The 15,763-nt window shown below is 43.3% G+C and overlaps 1 protein-coding gene across 1 annotated transcript in view; it reads left to right on the top strand.

The window, feature by feature from the left end:
- Nucleotides 1–15,763, top strand: part of MCCC1 (methylcrotonyl-CoA carboxylase subunit 1) — an 85,790-nt gene that overhangs the window by 15,541 nt on the left and 54,486 nt on the right. Inside the window, exons 2-4 of the mRNA XM_085635359.1 lie at nucleotides 10,748–10,794; nucleotides 11,005–11,144; nucleotides 15,185–15,280. Of these exons, the coding sequence (XP_085491485.1) occupies nucleotides 10,748–10,794; nucleotides 11,005–11,144; nucleotides 15,185–15,280 (283 nt within the window). The remainder of the gene's footprint in view (nucleotides 1–10,747; nucleotides 10,795–11,004; nucleotides 11,145–15,184; nucleotides 15,281–15,763) is intronic.

Raw genomic sequence — 15,763 nt, forward strand, 5'->3', positions numbered from 1 at the left:
GATGGACAGAATGCAGAACAATGTCATACATTCACCCCAGTACAGAGATCTGGGCCTAAATCCATCGTTTTTTTGCTCACCATGCCTTTCCAGTTTGAACCCAGCCATATGCAAATCAGTCTTGACCCTGTGCCTCATGGGAACAGTCCAGCCCGAACTGCCAAGCCAGGTCCTCCCTGGACTGGAAACAAGCATCCTAGGACCGGTTTCGGGGTTTCACCCCTCTTCAGCCAGGATAGCTTGATTCCAGTGGCATGGAGATCACGGGACCCACGTCTGGGCATACCCTTCCCACTCGGGGTGACAAATGCAAAAACAACAATAGATGGACAGAATGCAGAACAATGTCATACATTCACCCCAGTACAGAGATCAGGGCTTAAATCCATCGTTTTTTTGCTCACCATGCCTTTCCAGTTTGAACCCAGCCATATGCAAATCAGTCTTGACCCTGTGCCTCATGGGAACAGTCCAGCCCGAACTGCCAAGCCAGGTCCTCCCTTTTTCGCCCTAAGTGGAATGGGTATGCCCAGACGTGGGTCCCGTGCTCACTACGCCACTGGAGTCAAGCTATCCTGGCTGATGACGGCTGATAGCCAGAAACCGGTCCTAGGATGCTTGATTCTGGTCCAGGGAAGACATGGCTTGGCAGTTCGGGCTGGACTGTTCCCATGAGGCACAGGGTCAAGACTGATTTGCATATGGCCATGTCTGAACTGGGGTGGCGTAGTGGGCAAAAGAACAATGGATTTAACCCAGATCTCTTGACTGGGGGAGAATGTCTGCATTGTCAGCATTCCGTCCATCATTTGTTTGTTGTAACGCTTTTCGCCCTAAGTGGGATGGGTATGCCCAGACGTGGGTCCCGTGCTCACTACGCCACTGGAGTCAAGCTATCCTGGCTGATGACGGCTGATAGCCAGAAACCGGTCCTAGGATGCTTGATTCTGGTCCAGGGAAGACATGGCTTGGCAGTTCGGGCTGGAGTGTTCCCATGAGGCACAGGGTCAAGACTGATTTGCATATGGCCATGTCTGAACTGGGGTGGCGTAGTGGGCAAAAGAACGATGGATTTAACCCAGATCTCTTGACTGGGGGAGAATGTCTGCATTGTCAGCATTCCGTCCATCATTTGTTTGTTGTAAAGCTTCCTGATGAAGGCATTCCTGCCAAAACGCGCGTAGTGTCATTACACCGTCAGCCATATAAAATCCTAAGCCGTTCACAGTATGAGCTAAATTGATATTGTATCATGGTTCAGTGAATCAATATCCCTTGTTTTCAGTTAAATGTATCCATGATTTGTAGACTGAACCGGATTATATGGACCGCTTGATTACATAACTAGTCCATCAAATGTATTTATGATCTATCTCAATAATTGATTACTTTCGAGGACACTGTTTATGTAAATAATGTATCATGATATCAATTCTACATTTTAAATACTGTACAGAAAACATAAAAAATTATTTTGTGATAAAAATACTTGAAGCTTCCTTAGTCATTAAATGAATTGTAGTTAGATTGTTTATCACATGTTAGTTTAAATATTGTATGTCTGTACATTTACATTAGTTTCTTGCTCAAATTTGTTTCAAAATAATACGAAGCTTATAACATAACTGAGGCGTGTGTCCTCCTTGTACTCAAGCAAGTCGGGCTGCCGGCTCACAAAGCGCTTGGTAGTTTTAGGATTTGTTTGTTTATATGGGCGCTTTGATAGTGACACTCCAGCAGCCCAAACTTATGTGTATAGCAACCAGAAGTGTCCAATAGATTACATGTTTTTACAAGCGTGAAACTTTGAGGTGTGCCATTTCTTTAGAGTGGTTGAAATTCCAGGAAGTGATCACTGAGGCTTAAGTGTGATTTTCTGCTTGGAACCCACCCTGAGGTAAACTGTGATCTCCCTGGAAACATATTTTCCGAAAAGAATAACGACTCGTATCGATGATAGGTAAATGACACTTATATGTGATTATCAAGCCAGTAATATATTTCCAGCAGAGGGGGGAGACTATGTAGTAAGTGGTATGGTGAGATCATTAGGTAAGTCGTTAAATGTTTGGCCCCGGAAATAGTCAAATGTAATGTCATTGGTAAAGACTCACTGTGTTCCCTGGTGATTACTAATCCTTGGTTTGATCATCAATGTCAAGCTTTAAAGAGAAGGCTTGAGAAAGTGAAGCACAATAAGTGGTACCCTATGAGCTCTGGGAGAGAGCTGAGTATAACATGGCCAAAATAGAATGAGTCATTGCTATAGCAAAACAAATCAGACTAAGGCAAATTGAAAAGAAATGATATCGGCCCTAACAACTAAGGATACAAAAAAATTCTATAAGCGTGTCCAGACGGTCTGTAAATTAGTCCAAGAGCCAATAAGGCGTACGGTTCCGGAGGCGGTTTCGGTCTCTCACCTAACTAGTTTATATAGTTCTCCTGAGCATCTAAGCAGATGCCCCTAGGTTGCCCCAGAGAACAGCTCGGTAATCTGCTAAATGTAAATTCCTTGACTGAAATACTATTCTTCCTTAAGTTGACGAGAGCAGCCAGTCCAGATAACTTATCAGCACTTGTAATAAAATACTGATGTAAACTTTTTTCTAAAGTGTTTATTTCAATACCTAATTTAGGACTGTTGCCAGTTAGCTAGAAAGGGGCAGTAATCAGACCAATCCACAAGAAAAATGAATTGGTATACCCCAACAGCTTTCATTTGAAAAGGTTCAATTGATTTTGGGGCCAAATTATACTCAAAGGCTATTTTATAGCACACGAAGGAATGAATTGAGTGTAATAACCTTATTCCGAATGATCAAGGTGGTTTTAAACCAAGTCACTCAACAATTGACCATTTATTCAGCTTATTGGAAATGTGTCAGAAGACGATGTAAACCACTGATACCTTATTTTGTTGCTTTGTGGATTTTCGTTCAGCTTTTGACTTAGTAAATCGAAAAATATTATGATCCAAATTGACTGACATTGGCATCATGGTAAACATCTTGAGGATTCTTGAAAGATTACACAGTAACTGGGCGCAGGTGAGACTAGATCTCTCAAAGTCCTTATCAAGGAAAACCGACTTAGAGAATGGTTTGAGACAGGGGTGCATGTTGGCCCCTTTGCTTTTCTTCTTAATAGCTCACTGATATGCCACAGGTCCTAGCGGAAGCCAAGGCTTTCTCCACTAAAATAGGGTGAAGATGTATATATTGCCTTCTGTTTGCTAATGTCCTTGCAATTGTTTTTTTTTTTTTAACAATATTTTTATTGACATTTTCAATTACAACAATATCTGCAATACCATACGGTTTCGTTGTTACATATATCATATCCATAAACTGTAGCCATACCATGAACAGCAAGGACTTGTTCTAAAGCATGTCAGGTTTTTGCGCAACCGCATCTTCGCCCACATTAACAGTCCTTGCAATTGTTGATCTAACGCAGGTGGGGCTCTAAAGAAAGACTGAGTATTGCACGTCCAATGATGTGACCATAAATATGGATAAAACGAAAATTGTCAAATTTGTCAAGAAAAACAAACCTTACAGGGGGGTCCAGGGGGATAAGCCTGTAGAAGTGGCTACCTCATAAGTATTTAGAGATGCCATTTTCTGAGAAATTCAATTGCGTATTGCATCGAAAAATGTGGGATGCGAAGACTTTATCTACGATTGGAGGGCTATCTAAATTTAAGAAAGTTTTTGGTGATCCTCCGCTCTCCCCAGTGTTTACCGCATATAGGGCAATGATGTAATGTATGGGGCTGAAGTCTTATGCCTAAGATATGAGTCAATATGGGATAAGTGTTAAGGCAAATGTCTAAAGAAATAGCTTGGTCTACCCAGTGGAGTAATGACCCCTGCCGTAAGAATAGAATCTAATTTGCAATCCTGGAACGTCCTGGCATGTAAATCAACATTAGATTTTTGGGGGAAATTTGGCAGTGTCAATGATCTAAAAGTTTCAACCTTTTGTGCTATGGAAATTGGAAACAGCAAAATGCATTGGGCATGGAAGGTTAAAAGTAGACTGATGAAAATTACGAGAAAGTTAAATATTGGGAATTGTAATGTTGTTGAGCTCCTGTTCCTTCCAAAAAAAAGACTTAAAAGATAGTCAACCTAAAAACGTATAAAAAAAAAGAAATTGTGCTTATCAGCTCGCTGTAATATCCCCTCAATCTCTACACATTTTTGGCCCTTCCTTGTCACAGGCACTTGGCCCACCCACACAAGTGAGGTATCATTTTACTCTGGAGACCGAGGAGAACACTGGGTGGTAGGCAATGTGTCCTAGCGCAATGATCCCACACAGAAATATGAGGAAAATGTGATTTATTTATTTGTTGGATTTTTTTTTTTTTTTAAATAAATGCTAAATTTGAGGTTTGCAAGGGATTATGGGTAACAACACGTTGGGGGGGATTCACGCAAGCCACACCTCCCTAGACTCCCTATGGTGTCTTGTTTTCAGAAATGTCTGGGTTTGGTTGGATTCCCTACACGGCCAGGGGCAGATGGGGCACAGTTGCCCATATCTGCCTCCCCAATGGGGGGGTGGGCAGAAAGACTGTGCCCATATATTTTGGGGGGGCTTTGGCATGCTCTTTCAGGGCAGACCCCACCCCTGCACAAAGAGAAAAGTAGTCCCTGGTGATCGGGGGCTATTGCCCGATAGGCTCCCTGTTGGGGATAGAAAGACTATGCCCATTTTTTATGGGGGGTGGGGGCATTGGCATGCCCATTCTGGGCAGCACCCACCCCTACACTAGGGAAAACATAGTCCCAGGTGCCAAGTGGGAGGCAGAAAGACTTGGTTCCCCATTTTTAATGGGACGATGGGGGCTTTTGCATGCCCATTCTGGGCAGCCCCAACCCCTACACTAGGGCAACAAATTGTCCCAGGTGCCTAGTAGGCCTTCTGCCCCCCCTCCCCAGGAAGGGCAGATCTGTGGCTATTGCTTTACCTGCCTCCTAGGGGAGGCAAAAAGACTTTGGTCCCCATTTATGTGAGGTGGGGTTTTGGCCATGTCCATTGTGGGAAGCTCCCACCTCTTTTTTTTATAAAATAAAAAAAATCCCTATTGTCTGGTGGGCTTTCTGCCCCCGGGGGGCAGATTGGGGATAATACCACCCAAGGGGGCAAGAAAGACTGTCCCATTTGTGTTTAGAGTTTGTGGGTCATTGGCATGCTCATTTTGGGCAGCCGCCACTCCTACATAATATTAAAAAAATAATAATAATCCCTGGTGCCTAATGGGCCCTAATGCCACCCCGTGGGGACAGACCGGGAGCTAGTGCCCCCATCTACCCCCCGGGAGAGGCAGAAAGACTTTTGTTGCAATAAATTTTGGGTGCGAGCATGGTCTTGCCCATTATGGGCAGCCCCCACCCCTCTTTTATTAAAATAAAAAAATCCCTGGTGTCTAGTGGGCTTTTGGCCCACCCTGGGAGCAGATCGGGAGTAATAACCCCCATCTGCCCCCAGGGCAGGCAGAAATACTCCCCCTTTTTTGGTTGGGAGAGTGGGGGCATTGGCATGTCCATGTTGGGCAACCCCTACGTATTTAAAAAAATAAAAGTGCTCTTGGTGCCTAGTGTGCTTTCTGCCTCCCCCCTCCCCCCCCCCCAGGGGGGCAGCGAGACTGATTGTGCCAATAGACATTTGGGGGGGGAGCAAAGGCCCTTGCCCAAGGGGCCGCTTCTCCCTCCCCGGTGTCTTGTTGTGGATCCCTGCTTGGGGATCGCCCTCCTGTGTCGATCCCCAAGTAGTGGTCAACTAGGAAAGGGTACCTTTGGAAAGGGACACTTCTCCCCTTTCCAATGATGCCTCTCCCATATGTTTCGGTGCATGGGGGGGGGCTGAGATAGCCCCCCAAGCGCTGAAGCAGTGAAAGTGAAATGAGCTGATCGGCTCATTTCAGTTTCATTGTTAGTGTAATGATGTCAGCGCGCCATGTGCTTGATCGTCATTGTATTGAAAAATAATGCCTTGGGTGGCTGGGGAAGCTCCTGGGGCGAAAAAGAAAAGGATAGCCCTCTACTGTACACAGCAGACAGATTTCCTGGTTGTGTGCAGAGGAAGGAATTGTTCCGTCCTCTGCACACGACCACCGTGGCTGAGGATGGAACCATGCCGTTCTCCGCATGGAATGGGTTAGGTCGCTCCTTTTGGACTTTTGTAACCTCCCATGAGGACTGCCCCTGTTACATGTGCTCTTAATCTTTCTGTTATTTATGATTCTCTGTGAGCACTCTTTTTATGTTTGCCTGAGAAGTGCTCGTGTTTTGTTTACTTTGTGTGCCAGCTTGATGAAAGTTTCGCAGCAGCTTCATTTGCTGTGCTTGTTTATTGAGTGTCTCTAATGGTGATGGCAGCTTAAATCTCCATTGCATTACCGAGAGATCAAAGGCGGCCCTATGCACAGACACATACAATGCCCTCTTCATTTCGATAGAATGCTTTCCTGACGAGAAACTGACAGGGACCTCCAAGTCTGCCTGCAAAGCTGTGTGGCAGCAACAGCCGGGGCGCTGTAAACTAACTCAGATGCATTTCAACCACATGAAAAAAAGTTTATCTACCTCCTCGTATCGTCAGAGAAAAAACTTCTCACCTTCCGCTTCATGGGAGTTCGCAACCCAGGCAAGGAAGCCAGAAGCAGAGGCAGGAAAACAGAGTAAAAAGAGGGAAAACTCAGCATCCAGCTGCAAGCCCGAGTGCTTACACTACTGCGGGTGCACCCATGCCCGACCATGTCCCTGCTGCTGCCTGGCGGCATTCCGTGCTGTTAATTAAAACTAACTAAGCAGTTGTGATTGTTGGGTCTCTGTAGACAATCGCACACAAACTCAGATTTTATTCACTGGGGCATGTCTTTGGTTAGCAACCCGAGGGGTGATAAAGGTTTAAGACTGAACCAGCGTGCTTACCATAATCTCCCTAAAGCAAGAGCCACTTCAATTGCCCTATTTATTTAATTCGCTTTTTATTTATTTAATAAAAAATGCAACTGGCACAGTTTCAGTCTCTTGAGTTCTCAGTGAGCTTCTTAGCCTGTTGTTAAGACCGTATCTTTACTTTCCTTGTTAGGGCACACTTCTCATTATACGTTTGGTAAAACTCCAAAGCTCTTGCAGTTTACAGCCCATTGGAAGTAAACAAGCGGCACACAATTAACATCCGCAAAATCTGATCATCCAGGGCAAGGAAAAAACTTCAGATCAGAACAAAAACCACTTCACAAATCCAATTTGTCCAGGCTCATGTTGATCAAGTAACCTCTTTAAAATGCAAGACAGCATCATTTACTAACCTTAATTGAAATCACTGAGCTCCTGCCTTTCTGCAAAGCAAAACCAAAGGGGATGATGGGCGGAGTGTTGAACATTGCAAGCACTCACCCCCTGCCTTTCTGCAAGCATATTCAGAGGGTGATTGATGTATTACGATATTTACAGTAAAGTAAACAATGCATAGTTGCAGTGCGATGGAAAATGTTCAGTTAATGGTGTTTGTCAATCCTTTGTCAATTTTGCTGCCTTACACAGATGTTTTCTGAGCTGCTTCGTAAAAACAGAATCAAACTAGCGATGAAGAAAGCCTTTATCTCCCCCAGCAAAAGAGTACAAAACAAGCCTGTGCACAGCAGATGCAAACGAAAGTCCATCTGCTACCAGCTCTCAACAGCACATGGAGTTTTAGGATTGGTGCTGAAGGTACAGACATCATCAGCATAAAAGGAGGGGAAATCCAAACCTCTGCATGTCACAGTCAACTCTACAGCCAGCACCAGTGGCGCCTCCTCCACATCACCCCACTGCTCTTTTCCAGTGAAGGACAGAGAAAATAAAATGATAACTCACGTTATCATTTTATTTTCTCCTACTTCTACCCACAGCTTTGTGTGAGGGGGTGGGGGCAGGGAAGGAGTGGTAGCACCCTCCTAAAGTGCGCAATGACTGCTTGGACGGCCCACAGTGGGCCGCCCAAAACAGTCTTGCGCACTTCACATGTTCTCCATGCAGGCTGCTTTACAGCCTACATAGAGAACATACCCAGGCCTCCAGTCAGCACCTGAGCGCTGAAAAACGACACTTGGACCAATCACAATGCTGTTAAGGCAGCGTTGTGATTGGTGGACTGGGAGCCTGAGTGTGCTTTCTGTGGCCGAGCGAGGGAGGACTACTGGAGGCGAGACTGGTGAGGAAGCAGTGAAAAGGTACTTTTTACATTTTTAATGCAATTTTTACATATCCGCTTTCCAGCGTTCTCCTCCCCCCCCTACTTCACCCGTCCCTGCCCGGCCCCACCTCCGATCAGTGCCGGCAGCACCTAGCCAGCACTCCCCCAAACTGACCGATCAGAATTCAACAAACTGATGGTTTGCTGTTTTTTTTTTTCCCACCGGCGTCTTAGGAACTTTTATTTTTATAAGTTGCACGCTGGTTCTGGAAATGTAGGCTGAATAATGCACTATTTCGGTACATTTTCCCTATTTTTTAAATACCTTGCAATATAAGATTTTTATAGCCCTTCAATCCCTGGCGGCAAAGCACCCAGGATAATGTGCTACATGACTAAACACTTATAAGGTCCCAAAGGATAGACCTATTGGCTATGCCAATGCGTGTTTAGTTTGTGGGATAAAGGGAAGAACTATTAGCAGTCGTGACATTTCATGGACTTTTGTTTTGTTTCTTAAACAAATTATTCAATTAACAAGCATAGGCTATGCCAGTAGGGCTCCGATTTAAAATGCAGAGCTATTGGCTTTGTCAATACTTTTTACACAACTCCTGTATACGAAACTCATGCATGCATGGCTGGCAATATCGTAATGTGTGCCCTAAAGAAAACTCATTGAGGGATGGGTGCAGTCTGCTGTGATGCATCTGTACTCGTGCACACGTGTATGTGAATGCATCATGACCCATGCCAGCGATTCTCAGTTCACTGTAAATCAAAATGTATAAAAAGTCAGTAGCTAGTCGTATGTGAGATTAACAAGCGATTAAAAGGTTATGTAACTCTCAGAGCTTGACTCCTTGTTCTTCTTTCACCCCTTTCTTTCCTGCCTTCTTCTGTCTCTCTTCCTCTCGTTTTCAGTAAATAACGTCATGTGGGGTTAGCTAAGCAAATGTGTCATAATGTCTCAGGACAATGTTGTATAAACTGCGACTGGCTAACCTTGTAACAGAAATGCTAATGTTTTGCATAAAAATAAAAAAAATACTTTGAAATTCCAAAAAAAAAAAAAGTTAGTAGGAAGTAGACTTTAATCAAAGCGCAATAAAATAATGCAGTACCTCAGTTTGCTGAGCTCATATTTAAAAAGTCAATGGGGCAGGTATTTTAGTTTGTCCAGGAGACAGAGTAAGCTTAACCAGCCAATCATGTGACTTTGGGAAAGTCACTCTAATGTTCCTCAAAATGTAAATGTGTGATGTTAATATGTAAAAAATAAAAAAAAAAGTCACGATGCTTTGTGCTTTTTCGTGCCTTCGCCATTACATGTTCCCATCTCTCCTACCTGTTATGTCCTAGATTCTGCGGTGTTGTCTCCTCCACACCCCACACCATCCAAATGATGGGAATGGTCAAAGAAATGCTATTCAGATAACATGCTGTACACTGCATCCAACTGTTTCAATTAAAACATGTGACTGGTCCTTTGAGGTAGGCCCTTGCTACACCAAAATATCAAATGATTAAAAAAAGCATGTAATCATCCGCAGCCCCTATGCCCCATGCAAAACTGTTCTTTAATTCAAACCCACTTTTACTTTTTGTGTGTGTCATCCTCAACAGTTTTGAGCTAAGACCACTGCTGTCCCTGAGACTATGCTGCTGTAGGCCGCCAGCAGTTCGCATCTTGTTGAATGCTCACATGAACAGCACATACAGCTGATTGTATTCTTGTTAACATTGGTTCGAGGCAGCAACAGGAGGGGGGGTGCTTTTTTCGTAATACACAATGCTGCCTTTCTTTGGATTGACAGCGAATAGACTTGTGTAATGATACTATAGGCACCAGTTGCTTTCTGGCCAGGGAAGGGAGTAGGAAAGGGCAAGCTGTAGGTCTGGCGTGAGAAGCAACATGGAAAACGAAGACTATCTGGGGGAGAGGTGTGGGGGAAAGCAGCACAAAGTGCGAGGGGGAGCAGGGCCAGAGTGAAGGGGGAGCAGCGCAGGGAGAGAGAGCAAGAAATCGCATGCACTCTCATGGAGGGCTTAAAAGAAAATAAAAAAGTAGCTCCCTGACTGCTAGCAATATCAGCAGAGGAAGGATACAAGTTTACCAACCAGAACACCGTGAGACCTAAATGCTTCTGTATGGGACCAACGCAATAGGGTAGAAAGCCATCACACCAGGAGGAGGCAACTGGGATAGACAACAAAGGCATACAGGCGTGAGCGAAGGTAAGCAAAAGCCGTCTTTATGTACATTGGAAACAATAGGTCTGGTCATCAGGCCGTTGAAACTTTCTATAGCTGAGACCTAAAAAATATTGAAACTGCATGAACGTACAAAATGTTTAGTGGTAGAGTGATTTGCTTTTTTTCCTATGTTAAAAGGAATAGCATTACGGAGGAGGCGCTCACTAGTTTTTTCCTCATTTAAAAGCACAAATGCTAGTGCACGTCTTTGAATCCTGAATCTATGTGATGTGATTTTGGTTGCTGTTCATATTTTTAAGAAATATTTGATGTTTTCAATTATCTATTTTAGGAAATGTATTTGGGGAAACAAATCGGTGAGCTATGTGTCGACCACAGGTACTGAGCACTTACTCATGTATTTCATCTTTTGTTGGTCTCATGTTGTTACAAATTGCATTGGTAAATTTTTCAGCCAAAGTATATGTTATTAAGACTCTCTTTAATTTTAAGTTTAGATTAGGTCTGTGAGGTACTGACCTGAAGCTGGGGTAATTTAAAATCACATTTTATTCAAACTGATGTTTTTATGACCTACCCTTAAAATAGGAAGAAACAAAATCGAAAAAGTCCTTATCGCAAACAGAGGGGAAATTGCCTGCCGAGTGATGAGGACAGCCAAGAAGATGGGCGTGCAGTCGGTGGCGGTTTACAGTGATGCAGACAAACACTCCATGCACGCAGCAATGGTATGTCATATGTACTGTAAGTGAAGCATAGTAGGCATGCTTGTTGGATCTCTGCACGGATGTATGACGTTACAACGCATACATTTACATCGCGGTACATTACATCGCGGTTTTGACAACGCAAGTCGTTACAACGGCTTGCGTTGGAGGGCGCTGGACTTAGGAGTAGTATAATTTACTATTCCAACTCCAGTCTACGTACAGTAGGGAAGGTGTTGGATAGTAAATTGTACTATTCCTTGTCCTAGAGCACCATCTAACGCAAGTCGTTTTAACGACTTGCGTTGTAAAAACCGCAATGTAATGGCATCGCGATGTAATCCCCGCGTTGTAAACGATGTTTCCCCTCTGCACTATTGGGAAGCTCTTTTGAGGGTACACATGTCGGTCATCAGTAGGACTCAGAATATAATTGTCAAAGATCTTTGTATATGGAGCCGGGTGTAAAGTAGTTGTCTTCACTGACCATGAAGAATTGCCAGTTCATGTACCACAGATGGACTATTTCTTGGTTATGTGTGGGCTAAAGACTTGAGTAAATGGGATTCCTGTCTCTCTTAAAGAAGTATGGGTGCTCGGCTCTCCCATCTTTCTCTTCATTCAGGGAATAAAGTGTTGTATCCTTCTTGGCTTTCGTTAGACCATAAAGTGTTTTTTTTTTTTCAGGTGAGCCATATGGCTTTTTTGCCAGTAGCCGCAAAATTCAGAGAAATGCTGCACAAAACATATTATTAATAGTTTTTGCGCCTCAAAATGAACATACCTTTGGCTGTCTATGTTTGTATGTAGATCTATTAACCGCAGGCATAAAACTATATAATCACATGGAAAAAGCATTTAGAATTTGTACTGTGTCCTTCTTAAGCTCCCATATCTACCTTTTGAATGATGTAACTTACGGCCAAGCAACCAGCCTGGATAATGCTTTTTAGCCACCACATGCGTCTACATGAATACCAAAACGTTCAGGGAAAAAATAACAAATTTATTTATTTTGAAAACCCATAATCTAACATCAGTTAAAAATATTTTCTGTATATTCCATTGCACATGCAGTAGCAAAGGCAGATAGTCCATTTTACCAAAGCATGCAGGATAGTCAGTAAACCATAACACTATTGAAATAGAAAGCAGCTATCAGTTGGTGGAGCAATCCTACAAAATAGTGAAAAAGACTCACTGGTTGCATGTTAGAAGAAAGTCAAAAAGATCCAAAGACTAGATGAACATCCATCTTTTCTGATATCATAGTTCCTGTTTGTAAATCTTTGGAGAGTACAGCACAACAAATGTTCAGCTCTGCAGCACAGTTGGGCATGTGCCATTTCCTGATGGCTGTCAATTAATAAACATTTATTTTGCTATGTTTCAGTGTCGCATTAGACCAAACATAGTTGTATTCCTTTTCAGCATCAAGATAGTTAGAAGACTCTGTTTCCAAGATCAGTTGTCAAAACTATAGAGTGCTTAGAGCAAAGCATCTAGAGTCTGTCGGGTATTTAATGAAATTACCCAGGTCACACTTTCAGTATTATGAACACTGGATTTTTCTGTCAAATTTGGTGTAATTCCGTTCAACAGTTTTTACGGGAGTACTGCGGAAAAAAAAGTGTATGGAACATGCATGGGGGTTTTGCATTTTGGCCCTGCCCCATTTTTCTTGGCCTCCGCTTGACAGATCGCTCCAAAACTTTCCGTGTACAAACTAGGCAAAAAAATTGAAATGTTTTGGAAAGTTTCATGAAGATTTGTGAAACGGCTCCACAAACAAAAAAAGGCATTTCCTATAGCAACGCTGACCTAATTATAACTACCCAGTGGTGACCACGAGTAGGATATATATATATTATGACAAAGACCACGGCTGTGGTTGAAACGCATTATTTTTTTGCCAACTGAATAAATACATTCAATCAGCTGATCAGTGTGGCTCGTCAGTCTCTGTTCATTTATGGTAAGATTCCTCTTGTGATATTGATATATATATATATATATATATATATATATATATATATATATATATATATATTGGCACACTTTTCCTTAAAAAGGAATTTTTCTCACCGCACTCGTTGCTCCAATATGAATTAACAATTAATCCTCAGTTATCCAGTGATGGTTCAAGGGTGTTTATTTTCCAAACGCTGCCGAACTGTTTGTAAACTGTTCCCCTTGAGCAAGGTCTCGGACGAGACTGAAACGCGTTGGGGTTGTGCTTGGCAGCATTTAGAAAATAAACATGCGGAAGTGGTAATGTGGAAGTATCTATTGATCATGTCCGGCAAGAGATTTGCCCTTTGTGTAATGTACGTTTGGATGAGCTTAAACCTCAAGTTTCTGGGTTTGTTCCTAGCACTCTCCAATATAGCATCCCATTCCTTGGCCGGCCTCTATCTGCCTCCCATCTTTCTTTAAGTCATGTCATTGGTCTCCGCGTGTGCGTGAGAAGTGCCTCCACCAGCCAGTGCACCACATGTGACCCTGTGCCCATGACGTGTAAATATTGCACCAACAGGAGCGTCGATGGCTCAGGCAGTTGATAGAGCTTTCAGGAGGGAGGTGTGCAACAAGAATGGTCCCGCTGGGAGTTCATGGTCCTCGACTAGCGTTTCAAATGTTAATAATGCGCAGTCCCTATATAGGTCGCCCAGTGTCTCGAGCACTGCCGCGTGCTAGGCCGTGAGAGCCGCCCCTGTGCTACCCAGCCTCCACCATGGTGTCCCCATCAGTGGTAGGATTGGGGCATATGGAGGCTTTGTGTGGGTGAGATATAAGCTTCTTTTACAGCATTTAAGGGCTAATCCCAAATGTATCTGCGGTGGCCGTGGGAGTTTAGCGATGGGATGGAACAAATGACACATTGCCCAGATCTAGCTTATATTATAGCCTTGGTCATTAGCTTGCCCTTATTAATAAAGCATTGCTGTCGAAAGCAGAATCGTTTACACATGGTGACAAGACAAGAACAAACACCATAAATATCTAATTTTCTAGGAGAAGTTGTTTAACCTCATCCATGCTCATGACTAGCTGGGTTCGTCATGAGTCAGTGGAGCTGTGCTCATGACGAGCTGGGCTCGTCATAACTGCCGCGATCCGCCCACATGCGGGTGAATTAATCAGTGGGCAGAGTCGTGACGAGCCCAGCTCGTCATGAGCACAGCTCCACTGTGACTCATGATGAGCTGGACTCGTCACGAGCACCGCGGCGCCGTGGTCCCTCCCCCTCCTCCCCCCGCGCCGTGGGGGAATTACCCCCGCAGCGAAGGGGTTAATAGAATCTGTGGTTTCTGTCTGACCTTGAAGGCCAAGTCCATTCATCGCAGTGACATATGTGTGACCCAATGATCAAACACAATAGCTTTGCTTAATAAAGAGCCTGGCTGAAGCAGCTGGATAAACAAATGATTACAGCTGGTTGGATGGTAAAAGCTCTATCTTTGGAAGCTAAGTTTTTGACAAATCAGAAGTTAAGCCGAGATGAAACAGCATCTGGGCAGAGCCACAGTTCCTCCTGAAAATACTTTTTGATCACCTAAGGTCTGGAGACAGCACATTGTTAAGCCAGATCTAAAAAGTGCTTATTTCAGTAGCTTGTGTCGAAAATCCAGAACACCAGACTCCTCTTCCAGACCATGTGACTAGTGATAGAAGCTTAATTGATGTCAAATGCACATATGTTAATGCACCCTGATCTACAAAAGCATTGTAGTCCTGTGAGAATCCAGGAAGTCAAATGTAAACCAAAGAGGGTCCATTCAATGTATGTACATTCAGTGGCTTTCTGTGCTTACCTTTCCTGTGGGCTACATGTAGTGACAATTGTGCAGCATCATTTTGCCATTTACTTTGGTCTTCAGTTGGGGGTGGACATAGGAGCTTGCCATGTCTATAAATGGTCTTCTTCAAAGAGCTGGAATCTTCTGAAAAAAGGTGATCTTGGTTCAAATGGTTTAATTTGATATATTCTTAGTATTGTTTTATTCTTTGCCCTACTTTTGAAGTTTCTTTCTAAAACTGTTCTCTTTGTTGAATTGCAGGCAGATGAAGCATATTTAATTGGTCCAGCAGCCTCACAGCAAAGCTATCTAAACATGGATAAAATAATGCAAGTAGCAAAGATGTCTGCTGCCCAGGTAAATGTATATTTTAATAAGGCCTTCATTTTGTATACAACAAATGCCCGCCACCCTCACAGTATGCAACCATTTTTTTTAATATCCAAATAGAATCAACTCCATTGTGCATGAAAATGCATCAATTCAAATGTGAAGTTTCTGTGCTCTCTTTATTTCTTCATTGATCTAGCTATAAAAATTGTAGCCTTTAGCCTATACGTTTTATTTACCAAGGACGTCTTCAGAGCACAATTCTAATAGTCAGATTTCAGATGTCTTCATGCTTCCTTCTAATCTGTTTATTTATCATATCCTTGTACACAATTGTGCAAAATGTCTTTGTCGTTGAGCATTCCTTTGTAGCATCCATTTATGAGTCACGTATTCTCTTCACCAACAAATATTTCCCCTTTCTGCCGTTCAGTTGTGAGTCTGTGTATCCGGGTTCACGTGGATCCTCCTATTAGTGCGCATGTCAAACCCGTCCAGAACACCACGTTG

Source organism: Triturus cristatus, chromosome 11, assembly GCF_964204655.1.
Source record: "Triturus cristatus chromosome 11, aTriCri1.1, whole genome shotgun sequence".
Lineage (NCBI taxonomy): Eukaryota > Metazoa > Chordata > Amphibia > Caudata > Salamandridae > Triturus > Triturus cristatus.